Raw genomic sequence first — 15,464 nt, 5'->3', positions numbered from 1 at the left:
TTTTCAGTAGGGATCTACCAATTTCACAATCCATTTTGGTCAACTTCACAGACACAGGATTCTAACAATTATAAATTTCATTATTTTGGTTACAGGCAGTCCCCGACTTACGTGGATCCGACTTATGTCGGATCCGCACTTACGAACGGGGCTTTTCTCGCCCCGGAGCTCATGGGCGGCGGGTCGCCACCCGTGACCTCCGGGGCAAGAAAAGCTTCTCCCGGTCTCCCTGGTCTGCTGGGGGGGGGGCCAGCAAAGCCGCTGGACCCCCACAGCAGACCAGGGACACCCAAGCAAAGCCGCCCAGGTTGCAGGAGTCCCGCTGCCTGGACGGCTTTGCTCGTTTGCCCCGGAGCAAAGCCGCCCAGGCAGCGGAACTCCCGCTACCTGGGCGGCTTTGCTCCTGTCCCCCTGGCTGGCGCACTGTGGAATGAGGTGTACAGATAGTTTGGAATAGCTAGCTAGTCCGAACTATCTAGCCCGTGCCGCGTGTAGCCGCGCGGCATGGGGTTTGCACTAGCCGGCTTTTAAAAATGGTGGTGCCGGCTTTATGCTAATGAAGCCCGGGAAATTCAAATCCCGGGCTTCATTAGCAAGTTCGGTATGCATACATTACCCCCCTAGTTCGAACTAGCGGGGTAGTGTAGACATACCCTGAGAGCCCAGACCACGTCTGCCAGATGTGCTCCCAGGCACTGTGTGGGGATTCATCTCGCTCCCTGTCAAACACCATTGATTAGCCCAAAGCCTCACAGCCTCCACCCGCAGGGAGTTCCACAGGTTAGCACAACACAATCGCCCTCCCACCCTCCACGGGGCCAGGACACAGACCGGTGGTTACAATACATGGAGGAGGACCCTACTCCAGGGGCGGTCCTGTATGCAAACATACAACACAGAGGGGGAGGCGGGTAACCGAGTGGGCCCAAGCCACACTACTGTGGTGTCACCTGGGCTCGGGGGGGAGGGCATCAGGTGTGGGGACAGTGGCCAGGCTGCCTGACTGACCCATCCTTTCTTCTGTTCCCTGCAGCGGGACCAAGCACAAGCCAGGGACCCTCTAGTCCTGCAGCAGCAGCAGCACCCCCAGCCACCCAACCACCGAGGCAGCGGCTCTACCACTGGGACCAGCTCCTTTGGCGCCACGCGCAGGCCGTCGAACGCATCGAGGTAGCCATCACTCGACGCATGGAGGCGGACCTGCAGTGGCGCCAGGAGGCCTGGGGCGCCTTCCAGGCCCAGTGCGTCCGCGTGGCGGATTCGATCGCCACCATCACCGCCCACATTGGCCATGCCATCCATTATGGCATGGCCTTGCCCCATGCCCCCGCCATCCCTCCTCTAGCACTGTCCCTACCCCCTGCTGCAATGGCCCCTCCTGCCCACCTCCCCGTGCAGCCTGGCCCGATGCAGCCTGCCCCCCATGTGCAGGTCCGTCCCCACAGGAGCGGTTGCAGGGGCCACCCCTCCCAGGAGTAGCTCCTCCCCCTCCCAGTTCAAGGTCTCCTCTCCCTCCCAGTTCAAGGTCTCCCCCCCTCTCCCCGTGATGCCCTCTGTGCTCACACACACACACCATGCCCCCCCCCCCACCAGCAGGCCTGTGCAAGGGAGGGACGGCCCAAAGCCCTGGGTGACCCAGCCTGGAGTCTTGACTGCCCCTGGGCATGGAGTGCAACACCCTCTCCCCACCCCACTCCCCATGGGACTTACCTCCATCATGATGACACCGATGGTGGATCTGCCCACCCCAAACTGGTGTGCCACCGATCGGTAGCTGTCCGGGGTGGCCAGCTTTCATAGTGCGATGGCGACGCTCTTGTCGACGGGGATGGGTGCAGCGGGAGGGGGAGGGGGAGAAGCAGGGGGGAGCAAATCGATCGGCGGGAAGCGGGACTGACCCTGGCACATGCTGATCCTAGGACACTGTCAGTCCTGCACATGGTCCTGGCGAAGCGCAAGTGAGTCCGGCTGCAGCTCTACAACACGCTCAGGGAATGGGACAGGGCTTCTCCTCCACCCCACGGCATCAGACTCAACCAGGAGTCACCAATTCGTCCCCACACAGCTTTCCCTGGGGAGCTACATTTCCCGGGCAGGTGGGATGTTGAACCTGGAGGATAAATGTGGCTTCCGGTGCCTCTGTGTGCGGGTCCTGCTCAGAGCGTTGGGGCTCTGTGGTTACTACGGTCTCATGTGTCTCTTGGAGACCTTCCACCTGGCCCTGGGCCAGCAGCTGAAGCAGCTCCACAGACTCCAACCCCGCAAACTGGAAGGCAGAAGGTTGGGGAGTGGAAGGGGAAAAATAGGAAGGAAGGGGCTTATGCGGAGGGGAGGTGGGGCAGGGCAGGAGAAGAAAGGGGAAGGCACCAAGGGACAGGGTGCAGGAGAGACAAATGCCAGGGGGCCAAGTGCAGACAATGAGGAAAAGGGCAGGAGGGGAGGTGTCAGTGGGGGGGGAGGGACAGGGTGATGCTGGGAGAGGAGAGGGTAAGGGCACTGGGGACTTGAGGGGGGAGGGTGAAGTGCTGGGAGAAGGCTTGAAAGAAGGAGTGGGCATGAGGAAGGCAGGGATGGAGCAACTCATGTGTGAGGGCACAGGGGCATGAGGGGAACGGGGGCAGAGGGTGGTGAAGGGGTGGACATCAGGGAAAAAGGGGGCAGGGGCAGTGAGGGAAGGGGGAGGCACCAGGAAGGTGCAGGGGTAAGGGAAGGTGCAGGTGCCAGGCGATTCTGGGGGTGAAGCAGAATGGCAGACACCTGCAGGGGAAGGACCAGGACCAGAGGAGAGAGGCAGGGCAGGTGTGTAGAGGGAGGTGTTAGAAGAGGGGTAGCTCACATGATCAGAGTGGAGGAGTGGGCACAGGGGGGAGAGTCGGGCTGATGGAGGGAGGCAGGTTGCAGGAGGGCTGAGGGCAGAGAGAAGGGCAGGAGTCAGGACAGCAGAGGAGGTTGAGGGGTTGGGGGGTGGGCAGCAGGCACCAAGGGAGCTAATGGAACAAGGGGAGGAGACATGGCAGCAGAGAGAAAAGGCAAAGGTTTAAAAATATTTATTAATAACTTGGGTGCCACAGTGGCATATCCAAACAAGCGACATGAACTCAGTGCTGATGCACAACACAAAATTCATTCTGCTCATGGGAGGAAACTCTTAGGCTATGTCTACACTGGAGGTTTGTTGCACAATAGTTCGTGTGCAAGAAGTCTTGAGCAAGAACACGTCCACACTGCCATGCGCGAGCTGTGCTTTTGTGCAAGAGCATCCATGACTGTGTGGACTCTCTCTTGCCCAAGAAAGCTCCAATGGCCATTTTAGCCATAGGGGTTTCTTGCACAAGAAATCCCTGCCAAGCGTGCACACTGCCCTCATGTGCAAGAGAGCTTTCACCTGTTAGAAAAGAGCATAGCTCTTGTGCAAGACGCCCTCTCTTATCAATCCGTACTGTAAATTTCCTTGCGCATGTCTGGGCACAGCTGAGGGCGTCTGCTCAGGGCGAACTGCTCAACTTCGGGGCTCCTTACAGCACCCAGATTGGTGACTTCTTCAAACAGACCACAAACCAGTCCCACAGAGCGCTTCAGCAGCCTGCCTGAAGCCTCACGAGCAAAACCCCTTCGATACCCCAGCAATATCCATTCCCCAGATGGCCCCAGGCCTCATACACAGGTGCGGGGTCTTAGCACCCAATCCCACCTACCCCGAACGAGTTCTGTCCGGTTCCAAGAAACCAGCCACAGATCCCTAGTCAATTTGCCCTCTGGACCTTACCAACAAATCATGCTGAGCCAATCCTTTAGAATCTACCATCTAAAGGTTTATTATCACAAGAAAGAAAAGCATGAGAGTGAGGTTGCTAAAGTATCATACTTTACATGCATCGAATCTCCCAGTTCTCGATGCAGGCTCCAGCAGAGATGTTATAGCTTCTGGCTTAAAAGTCCTTGTTGCGCATCCTAGATCAGAACATAAGAACATAAGAACGGCCGTACTGGGTCAGACCAAAGGTCCATCTAGCCCAGTATTCTGTCTACCGACAGTGGCAAGCACCAGGTGCCCCAGAGAGGGTGGACCGAAGACAATGATCAAGCGATTTGTCTCCTGCCATCCCTCTCCAGTCTCTGACAAACAGAGGCCAAGGACACCATTTTATCCCCTGGCTAATAGCCTTTTATGGACCTAACCTCCATGAATTTATCCAGCATCTCTTTAAACTCTATTATAGTCTTAGCCTTCACAGCCTCCTCTGGCAAGGAGTTCCACAGGTTGACTACACGCTGTGTGAAGAAGAACTTTCTTTTATTAGTTTTAAACCTGCTACCCATTAACTTCATTTGGTGTCCTCTAGTTCTTCTATTATGGGAACTAATAAATAACTTTTCTTTATCAGCCCTCTCCACACCACTCATGATTTTATAGACCTCTATCATATTCCCCCTCAGTCTCCTCTTTTCTAAACTGAAAAGTCCCAGTCGCTTTAACCTCTCCTCATATGGGACCCGTTCCAAACCCCTAATCATTTTAGTTGCCCTTTTCTGAACCCTTTCCAAGGCCAAAATATCTTTTTTGAGGTGAGGAGACCACATCTGTACACAGTATTCAAGATGTGGGCGTACCATAGTTTTATACAGGGGCAGTAAGATATTCTGGGTCTTATTTTCTATCCCTTTCCTAATAATTCCTAGCATCCTATTTGCCTTTTTGACCACCCACTGCACTCTGTGTGGAAGTTTTCAGAGAACTGTCCACGATAACTCCAAGATCTCTTTCCTGATTTGTCGTAGCCAAATTAGTCCCCATCATACTGTACGTATAGTTGGCATTACTTTACACTTATCCACATTAAATTTCATTTGCCATTTTGTTGCCCAATCACTCAGTTTGGTGAGATCTTCTTGGAGTCCCTCACAGTCTGCTTCTGTCTTAACTATCCTAAAGAGTTTGGTATCATCTGCAAACTTTACTACCTCACTGCTTACCCCTTTCTCCAGATCATTTATAAATAAGGTGAAAAGGATTGGTCCCAGGACTGACCCTTGGGGTACACCACTAGTTACCCCTCTCCAATCTGAAAATTTACCATTTATTCCTGCCCTTTGTTTCCTGTCTTTTAACCAGTTCTCAGTCCAAGAAAGGACCTTCCCTCTTATCCCATGGCCATGTAATTTACACAAGAGCCTTTGGTGAGGGACCTTGTCAAAGGCTTTCTGAAAATCCAAGTATACTATATCTACTGGATCCCCCTTGTCCGCATGTTTGTTAACCCCTTCAAAGAACTCTAACAGATTAGTAAGACAGGATTTCCCTTTACAGAAACCATGTTGACTTTTGTCCAACAAATTATGTTCTTCTACATGCTTCACAATTTTATTCTTTACTATTGTTTTGACTAATTTGCCTGGTACTGAAGTTAGACTTACCGGTCTGTAATTGCCAGGATCGCCTCTAGAGCCCTTTTTAAATATTGGTGTCACGTTGGCTACCTTCCAGTCATTAGGTACGGAAGCCGATTTAAAGGATAGGTTACAAACCACAGATAATAGCTCAGCAATTTCCCATTTAAGTTCTTTTAGAACCCTTGGATGAATGCCATCCAGTCCCGGAGATTTGTTAACATTAAGTTTTTCTATTTGTTCCAAAACCTCCTCTAATGATACTTCAATCCGGGACAGTTCCTCAGATTCATCACCCACAAAGGACGGTGAAGATTCAGGAATCTCCCCAACGTCCTCAGCCGTGAAGACTGAAGCAATCATTTAGTTTCTCCACAATGGCTTTATCGTCCTTGATTGCTCCTTTTATAGCTCGATCATCTAGGGGACCCACAGGTTTTTTAGCAGGCTTCCTGCTTCTAATGTACTTAAAAAACATTTTGTTATTTCTTTTTGAGTTTTTGGCTAGCTGTTCCTCAAAATCTTTTTTTGCTTTTCTTATTACATGTTTTCACTTGATTTGACAGTGTTTATGTTCCTTTCTATTTATCTCACTAGGATTCGACTTCCACTTCTTAAAAGATACCTTTTTGTCCCTCAATGCTTCTTTTACATGGTGGTTAAGCCACGGTGACTCTTTTTTAGGTCTCTTGCTATGTTTTTTAATTTGGGGTATACATTTAAGTTGGGCCTCTATTATGGTGTCTTTAAAAAGTTTCCATGCAGCTTTCAGGGATTTGGCTCTAGTCACTGTGCCTTTTAATTTCTGTTTAACTAACCTCCTCATTTTTGCGTAAGTCCCCTTTTTGAAATTAAATGCAGGGTGCTGGACTGCTGAGGTGTTCTTCCCACCACAGGAATGTTGAATGTTATTATATTATGGTCACTATTCCCAAGCTGGGTCAGGATGGGTCCACAGTTCTTTCTGGCTCTTCGATCCCTGCACTGCTACCTCTGGGATGAAGTGCTGAGCTGAGTACCAGGATGGAGTCCGCCACATAGCTTTTTTATATATCCTTCCTGGGCTCTTCTTGGCTGCAGCAGATCACCTGGCCAGCGGCCTATCTCTGTGTTCCTTGCTGGCAGCCCTTAGGTGTCAGCCCTCATTCTGTAGGTGCGTCCTTGGCCCATTGAGTGTCATTGTCCCACAGGGCCTCAATAATTAGCATGTCCATAGGCCGGGCTCTGCCCAATGCTCAACCACATACAGAGAAATATTCAGTATCCCCACAGATTACAGATTCCTAACTACACACACAGACATTATATAATCACATGACTACCGTACATAGGATTAGCAGACAGTAAGCTTCTATTCAACACCCCATATGGTCCCCTTTTATACCATTTTTGGGGCCAACACCCCCACCTATGTGTGCAGCAGTGATCTGGCTGCTTCCCTCAAATTCAGTAACATGACAGGCTGCTTTGTGGGTTCTTGCTCGAGAACGGCTGTACTTGCACAAGAAGCCGCAAGTGTAGACATAGCCTTAGAAGGAACACTTCCCCCAGCTCTCTGCCCCCGAGTTAATGTCACACACATTGGGTTAATGCAAATGCAGCATAGCTGCATGCAGGGGGGTTTGATGGGGGCCAAACTAATCTCTGTTGGCAGGAGGATGGTGGGAAAAGCCCTTCGAGAGGGGTGACATGACACCTTTTACTTCTGGTCATGTGTCCATCTTGCCCGAGCGTGTTACCTCCAGAGGCATGACTAACGGGGTGGGGAAGGCGTTTGCCAGGAGGCGTGGCTAACAGGGGCCAAGGGGCGTGGCTAATGGGGCACCACCAAAAATTATACTACCTGCCGCCCACGTACATCTCTATTACTATTCTAGACGTGATTTGGCTTTCTGGTCCCTGAGAGACGGCAACCCTAAAGAGAATGCCAGACTTGAGTGAAAACAGGAGAAAAATGCAACAAATGATCTGGTAGCACTTTATAGACTAACAAAACAGGTAGATGGTACCAAGCCTGCAGTGTAGACATAGCTTACAAGTGTGTAGGAGTGGGCTGTTAGCGCCATGTCAGGCAGGATGGGGAATATTAATGTCAGTGATTATCAATCTAATCATCCACACTGACAGGTGCTTTTCATCGTTACGGTGTTGCCACCCTTCCCCCTTTTCCACGTCTGGTGCGATCTGCAGAACCCGGTAAAGCCACGGGCCGTGTTTGCGGCTTGGGGATCAGGTCAGCGAGGGGGCTCCAGGTAACTGGTGCTGTGAACGCGCCAGCTCTTGGAGCCAAGGGGGACTCCAGCAGGGGCGGGGCGCGCGGGCGCAGTGCTTGGAGCAACGGAGAACGGCCCAGAGAACGCGCTGACGTAGACAAGGAGCTCGGCCGAAAACTAGTCGCAGGCAGGGGACAGCGCTTGCGTAGGCACAATTGCCTCGGGGGACTCTCGGCAGGCGGAACTCAGAGCGCGGGCACGCAGGTGCAGGGGGGCCGATTTCGCGGGTGCTCCGCGGCCGGAAGGGGCGGCTCGGTTCGGTTTCCGCGGCGCACTCGGACACGTGCTTTTGTGAGAGCGGGTGCCGCTGGCCCGGCCTGGGGGATGTCGCGTGAGGGCGGCGGCAGCGCGCTCTTCTCGGGCTTTCGCGCGCTCGGCCTTTACTCCAGCCACCTGCCCCACGTGCTGCGCTACCACGCGCGCCACCGCGAGTTCTACCTGCTCACCGCGGCGGGAAGGAGCTTCCACACCTACAACGTGAGTGCCCCGCTCCCGCCCCTCGCCTGCCCCCGCGCCTCTGCAGCGGGTTCCTGGCTTTCCATGTCGGGCGTTACGAGGCTCGTGCAGGATCTGCCCCCAGCCCCATTTCCTCACCCACCTCGTTCAAGCAGGGAAAAGTGAAAGCAAAGCGCATGCCGGTGCCACCCACCCTGTGTCGCCCTGCCCAGAAGAGCAGCCCCTCTCTGCTTCCTGTCAGCTTGTCCGCAGCACCTTCCCCCACCTCGCTACAGATTTTCCTGAGGAATAATGTTGAGTCTTCTCCAGTCACCTGGGCCACACAATCTGGAGCTAATCTAATAAAGCAGAAAGTATGAGGTTTTGGAATGCTTTGGAGGAAAATATCTAGCAGAGAGAGTCTGTCCAAGATTTGTGTTTTTACAAATAGGGAGGAACTGTTGGTGAACATGGAATGCAGCTTGTGTGAAGTTGATCATCAAATGATTAGCGTTTATTAGTTTAAGGAGTGGTAGGCTGAAAAACAGCAGAGGGAAGATATAAGGATGTTAAAGACTAGTCAACTAGCAAATGCTTATTGGATAGTCATTCAACATGTTGATTCCCCCCCCCCCCCCCGCCCTTGCTTCCTCTATCAGAGGCAGCAAAGGGTGGGGAAGAGAAGAGGAGATACTTCTAAGGGCAGTAGTGGCTCAGCTGTGTAGCGCTGTCCCTTGGCATTTCAAAGTGGCAGCAGGGCCTGGAGCCCAGGGTCAGCTGGGGACTCCCCAGCTCATCCCAGGCTCTGCGTGGCATTTCAAATCAGCAGCGCAACATGGAGCCCGTGGTCAGCAGGGGACTCTTGAGTCCTCTGCTGACCCTGGGCTCCATGAGCGCGCTTCTGCTTTGAAATGTACAAGAGCCCCCTCTTGAACACTTCAAAGCCTCTCGGAGTCAGCGAGACTTCCCTGCTGGGCCTCTTGTACATTTCAGAGGAGGAATGTGGAAGTGCCTATGGACTAGTTGAGTAGTCAATGGAAATTCCATCAACTACAGGCAGTCCCCGGGTTACGTACAAGATAGGGATTGTAGGTTTGTTCTTAAGTTGAATTTGTATGTAAGTCGGAACTGGTACATATTGTAGGGGAAACTCTAGCCAAACATTTCTCCAGAGCTCAGTTTTATTCTCCCACACCTCACTTCCCTCAGTCCTTTATTCTCAAGCTGAGGTGTCTGTTGAGAAAAGCCGCTCCGCATCTCCCTGGTCTGCTGGGGGGGGGGGGGGGTCGCTAGCTTTGTGTCTCCCTGGTCTGCTGAGGGGAAGCAGCTAGTGCTGGTTTGCCTCACCCCGTTTGTAAGTAGGGATCCGATGCAAGTCGGATCCATGTAACTCAGGGACTGCCTGTACTCGTCTAGTAAAATAGCTGCAATTTAACATCCTTAGGAAGATAATGAATTTCAAGAAGGTAGACTTAAGCAAAATCAGGTGGTTGGGAGGTAAAATCCCATTTAAGACTGAAAATGGTTCAGTACATTTGGAAGTTTTTCACACTGAGTAGGAAAGGTAGGGATTATGGCAAGAGAACGTCCTGGCTTAATCAGGAGCTCTTCAGTGATCTAAAACTTCAATTAGTCGAGGGACTAGTGGACTATCCAATAAGCGCTTGCTTATCGGATAGTCGACTAGTTGCTTAATCCCTAGGTTCCAGTGAGTCTTAGGCATGTGATATGCTGGGGCAGCTGTCCATGTGGTTGTTGGCAGAAAATTAGGTTCCTAGGGAATTTTAACAGTGGAAATTTAGGCATCTGGGAACTTAGTGTCTACAGAGTTAGATGGCAGCTAAGTGGGTGGTATATGGATTGTAGGGATGTTAACCGGTGTCTGGGAGCAGCCTGTGCCCACTGTGGGTGGAGGGCTGCTCCAGCCCCGCTAGGACCCACTGCACTGGGAGCCAGGCTGGCAGAGCCTGCAGCCCCATGAACTGCTGGCTGTTTCAGCTGGGCTGGAGTGGGCCCCCACCCAGGATCCCACTTGATCAATTAAACCTAATATTTAACCAATTAGCTGATTAAACTGGATTTTACATCCCCGATTGATTGGAATTTGTATGAAATTCAAAGCAGAAAACCACTAAAGTTTCTATTTATTTTTTACAGGTAAAGAAACTTGGTATAGTTGCAGTTAGTAAGTATACAGTTCTACATCACGCAAATTACATTTTTTTATAAACCGCTAACTTTTGTATAGGCATGAATGGTGTAATGAGAGATACTTTGACATAAGTAGTTATAAATAATATTTGTTTAAAATAATGTTATGATTGTAAAATCAAGCACTTAAAAGTTGGCAAAAACTGTTCAACCTTAATTCTGCACTTCTGGTATATACAGGTTGGACTTCTATAGTCAGATTGCTGCAACTTTTGCTGTGCTCGAGTTTGGGGGCAAAAACGGGGAGGAGCAGGGATGAGGGGATGCTTTGGGCAAGAGACAGAGTAGCTATGGATCAGTGTGCTCTTGGCCCTCTAGTTGCAGGGCTCTTCAGCCACCCTGCCTCTTCTCCCAGTAGCCCCCCTAAATTCCCACTCGGTCAATGCCAGCCTCTCTTCTGTCTGAGTAGACCCTGCAGTTGTCAGCAGATTGCACCTTTTCCAGGTCAGCGCTGGCCAATCTATATTATGATCGCTTACTATGTTTTTTCCACAGAACCCCATTCTTGTTCAGTAAATGATTACTAGGGATGTTTAAAAGCAACCTGTAACAGCAGGCAGGAACTGGTGGTTGCGGGGAGCTGGCTTTTAAGCAAGCTCCCAACTGCTTCCGGAGAGATGGCTGCTCCTTGCCCCTCTCTGTGTGCAGTGGGGACAGGTGAGAGTGGGCTCCCCGTGAGCACCAACTCCCGCCTGTTTTCCCCTCCCTCCCCCACTGCCTCTGATACACAGGCAGCAGAGGACCTAGCATGTAACTGTGAAGGGTAACATGAGCCTTGGCTCATCAGTTAACTGTTTAACCATTTACACTATCACATCCCTAATGGATACATATTCAAGGTTACTTAACCTACTCATAAAGTGTGGCCCCAGCCGTTACATAATACACATTATTCAAATCCTGAACTGAAAACAGATTTCCTCATGGCCATTTCCTTGGAGCTCTTACCCTAGTATCTCAGTACTTCACATCATTAATGAATTTATCTTCACAGGGATTTGGTGATAGTATCTCCATTTTATGGAATGGATACTGAGGTGTGGGGTTTTTATTAAGAGTACTCAGTATTTTTGTAATACTTCATATCTGAAAAGCTCATCTGCTGTTGACATTATTTGCACTTAAGTGCTCAGCAGTTCTGCAAATGTAAATACTAGTATCTCATGTAGAGGCCACTCATGAAAGGTTTGGTTTAAGTGATTTGTTTAGTATCCCATATGAACGCTATATCAAAGGAAAGGGTAGAATCCAATTATCCAGTAGAATCCAATTCACCAGTGTGGCATTCATCTGCCTTAACAACAAACTATCCTTTCTCCCCTGCAGTCTCCTGCCCCATACACTACACCTTCCAATATTTGTGACAAATATACAGGGGGCTAGTATGCAACAAATTAAGTATACAGCCGTTATTAATTCCTTGAATCCCGTCCAACCTATTCACTGAATTGAGGTCCTGTGGATCATGTAATTACAGTCTGTATGTAATGAATATATGCACTTGGGTCCCCTAATTAAGATTGCACAGGCAACATTAGCATTTCCTTTTAAAAACAGTCAACCTTAAGGACACACTTAGTATGAAAAATTTCAGTCCATATGATTTAAGGTTGGCAAAGCTATAAGCTACCAAAAGTTGGATTTTACAATGGGATAGATTTTACAATGGGATGTGTGAAACTGACCTAAAGATTTGATGACAAATATGAAAATACTTTTTGGGTAACTTGTATGATGTAATCTTAAGATGCATTCAGATCTTTTAAAAAGGCTGCTCTTGGGCTGTTAGTCTTGAAAATGTTATTTTTTTGATAGCTTTGGTCATGTATTATGTAGCCAAATTAAAAAAATTAATTCATACCCTAACTCAGTGTTTCCTACATATTTTCTCGTGTTCAATCCAAAGAAAAACATTTCAAATAATTTATCCAGGTATTGCCCAAAGACAATATTTGATCATCTGTTTTCTTTGTTGTGCACCTTAATTTATTGTTAAGTTACAACCCTGAATGCATTGACACATTATAAGACTTTTTATTGTGAAAATGAATATTGTCGAGCTTATTCCTCTCTTTATTCATAGGTAATGCTTTATTACAAGACATTACTTGTTTGGCAGCAGACAGAATGTTGGTCTTTGCTTCATATGGCAACCTTCTCCATGCTTTTGCCCGCAACAAAGAGGTTTTTATCACTTATTTTTGCACTAAACGAATATAAATATTTTTTCTTGCTTAAATAACTTACTCATATCAACAGTAATTTAATTTGAGTTTTAGAACAGCAGCCATATAATGCTCAGCAATAACACCAATGAATAAATTGAAATAAAAAGGTTTAAGGACAGATTTAACAGTGGTGGGCTGTGACAGTTATAAAGTAACAGCACTCCGATAAGGAAATAATCTTCAGGGAGCCAAAGTGGAAAATATAATGACTAAGATTTGCCAAATGCAATTTTTCAGTACTAAGGAAGTTATCATAAATGAGGCCTAATAAAGGGTCATATTTCCTAGATAAATTATACTGGTTGAACCTCTCTAGTCCGACGCTCTCTGATCCAGCAACATCCATGGTCCAGCATGATTTTTGTTAGCTGGATGTCCACTTACTATGGGTATGGCCAAGTTTCCCAAAGTCCCATAAACTTGGTTTACAGCCACCAGTCTGGGCTCTCAGTGTTGTGTGCTGTTATTTAGCTCTAATTTACCCCTGAATGTCTTAAGAGCCCAGTAAGCAGTGGAAGTATTGGTAATGCTGCTAGATGATATTGATCTCCTGTAGTTTAGCAAAATCTCTGGTTCAGTACCTCTCAGGTTCTGAGGGTGCCAAACTACAGCGGTTCAACCTTTAATATGAAATTATGTTTTAACAGGTTTCTGTTACAGATAGTTGTTGTTATTCAATTATATCAAAATAAGTGAACTGTTCTCCTGAAATATTTTGCACTTTGAAACCATAGGTAGCTCATATATATGAGGGTCACAAAGGAGAGATTCACCTTTTGCAGCCGTTTGGTGATCATGTCATCTCTGTGGATATTAATAATGTTCTTATTGTTTGGGATATACAGTCAGAAGGTGAGTCATTATTTCTTCATTCTGTAACTGTACAGAATTGTATCGCTGGTATGTGATAAAGTCAGTAAACATGAAATAATATAAGGTAATTTGTTTAATAAGTATGTCAAAGTTCTTAATTTTCTTAGGGCAAAAATAAAACAGTTGCTGCATTGATGTTTGCAATCCTGATCCTTCAGTGAACTTCATTAGTGGACTTTGGGAAGAATAAGAATTGAGGAGAAGAATGTGGGTGCAGATATCTAATCATGAATAACTCCTTATTTCTTAACATTCTTTGTTCATGAAAGTTTTGGTGAAGGAATCTTGGTGTCATGGAGAGTCCTAAAATTCTCAGTCCCTAAAATTCTCAGTATCTTTGACTCTGGGTATGGCACAGAAGTTATTTGCTTTAGTAGAAAATGATTAAGTGCCTATGGCTGTTCTTTTAGTTGTTTCAGTAGTCTTGCATGTTATTGAACGAATATGTTTAAAAGGATTAGATTTTTTTTATGTCAGTTTCACCATGTGTGCACAAACAGTGGAAAAATCTTTCTACTGATGGTGATTGAAATCTTACAGAGTGGCAGCATAAAAAAAATGCTGCTGGAGAACGTGGAGTTTGATTTAAATATTTTGGATTCTTTTCCACGTTTTCAAATATATTGATTTCTATTACAACACAGAATACAAAGTGTACAGTGCTCAAGTTGTATTTTTAAGTACAAATATTTGCACTGTAAAATGATAAAGGAATTGAATCAGTTCATGTCATCAGTTCATGTTATACAAATACTGTAGTGCAGAGTCTTTATCATGAAAGTGCAGGTTACAAAGTAGATTTTTTTTTAACATTCCTGCACTCAAAAACAAAATAGACCCTACAAGTCCACTTAGTTCTACTTCTTGTTCAGCCTATTACTAAGACATTTGTTTACATTTCCAGGAGATACTATAAATAAGCAGGCAGCATCCTCATTGGAAAGTGAGAACTAGTGATCGCATGGCACTTTTGTAGCCAGCGTTACCAGGAATTTACATGCTAGATATGTTAAACATTCATATGCCCTTTTATGCTTTGGCCATCATTCCAGAGGACATGCTTCCATGCTGCTTATTGCTCATTTAAAAAAAAAAGTGTTAATTAAATTTGTGACTGAACTCCTTGGGGGAGAATTGTATGTCGCCTTTGTGTTTTACTGATGTTTTGCCATATTTTTCATGTGATTAGAGTCTCGGATGATGACCTAGTACATGTTTATTTTAAGAATATTTTCACTGCAGATTTGACAAAATACAAAGAAGGTACCAATGTGAGATTTCTAAAAATAGCAACAGCACTTGACTCAGGGTTTAAGAATCTGAAGTGCCGTCCAAAATTTGAGGAGGATAAGATGTGGAGCATGTGCCACAGTCTTAAAGGAGCAGTACTCCAATGGAAAAACTACAGAACAGCCACCAAAAAAGATAATCAGCCTCCTCTTGGTGGCATCTGATACAGATGATGAAAATGAACATGTCAGTATGCTCTGCTTTAGATCATTATTGAGCAGAATGAGTCATCAGCATGGACATATGTTTTCTGGAATGGTGGTTCAAGTATGAAGGGACACATTAATCTTTAGCATACATATTTGGCGCACAAATATCTTGCAGTGCTAGCTACAGCAGTGCCATGTGAATGCCCATTCTTGCTTTCAGGTGACATTGTAAACAAGAGACCGGGGGCAGTATTCCCTCATGCAAATCATAACTAAATTTGTTTATCCTAGTATTTGGCTAAGCAAGAAGTAGGACTAAGTGGACTTGTAGGCTCTAAAGTTTTACAGTTTTATTTTTGAATACTGTTATTCTACTTTTGTAACTTCAACTTTAATAATAAAAAGATGGCACTCTACAGCACTTGTATTAGGTGAATTGAAAAATACTATTTCTTATTTTTTACAGTGCAAATATTTGTAATGAAAATATAAATTGAGCACTGTGCGCTTTGCATTCTGTTCTAATTTGAAAATCTAGAAAACATCCAAAAATATTTAGATAAATTTTATTCTATTCTTTAACAGTGTGATTAAACATGATTAATCACTTTTAATTT

The 15,464-nt window shown here is 46.9% G+C and overlaps 1 protein-coding gene across 1 annotated transcript in view; it reads left to right on the top strand.

Moving 5' to 3' along the window:
- Nucleotides 1-7,871: 7,871 nt before the first annotated feature.
- WDR36 (WD repeat domain 36) overlaps nucleotides 7,872-15,464 on the top strand; it is a 49,806-nt gene continuing 42,213 nt past the window's right edge. The window contains exons 1-4 of the mRNA XM_006134450.5: nucleotides 7,872-8,138; nucleotides 10,254-10,281; nucleotides 12,391-12,491; nucleotides 13,270-13,387. Coding sequence (XP_006134512.2) covers nucleotides 7,986-8,138; nucleotides 10,254-10,281; nucleotides 12,391-12,491; nucleotides 13,270-13,387 — 400 coding nt within the window. The 5' untranslated portion in view covers nucleotides 7,872-7,985. The remainder of the gene's footprint in view (nucleotides 8,139-10,253; nucleotides 10,282-12,390; nucleotides 12,492-13,269; nucleotides 13,388-15,464) is intronic.

This window comes from Pelodiscus sinensis, chromosome 6, assembly GCF_052426305.1.
Source record: "Pelodiscus sinensis isolate ZL-2025 chromosome 6, ASM5242630v1, whole genome shotgun sequence".
Classification (NCBI taxonomy): Eukaryota; Metazoa; Chordata; order Testudines; family Trionychidae; genus Pelodiscus; species Pelodiscus sinensis.
The sequence above is the reverse complement of the archived record's forward strand: the minus strand, read 5'-3'. Positions and strand labels throughout refer to the sequence as shown.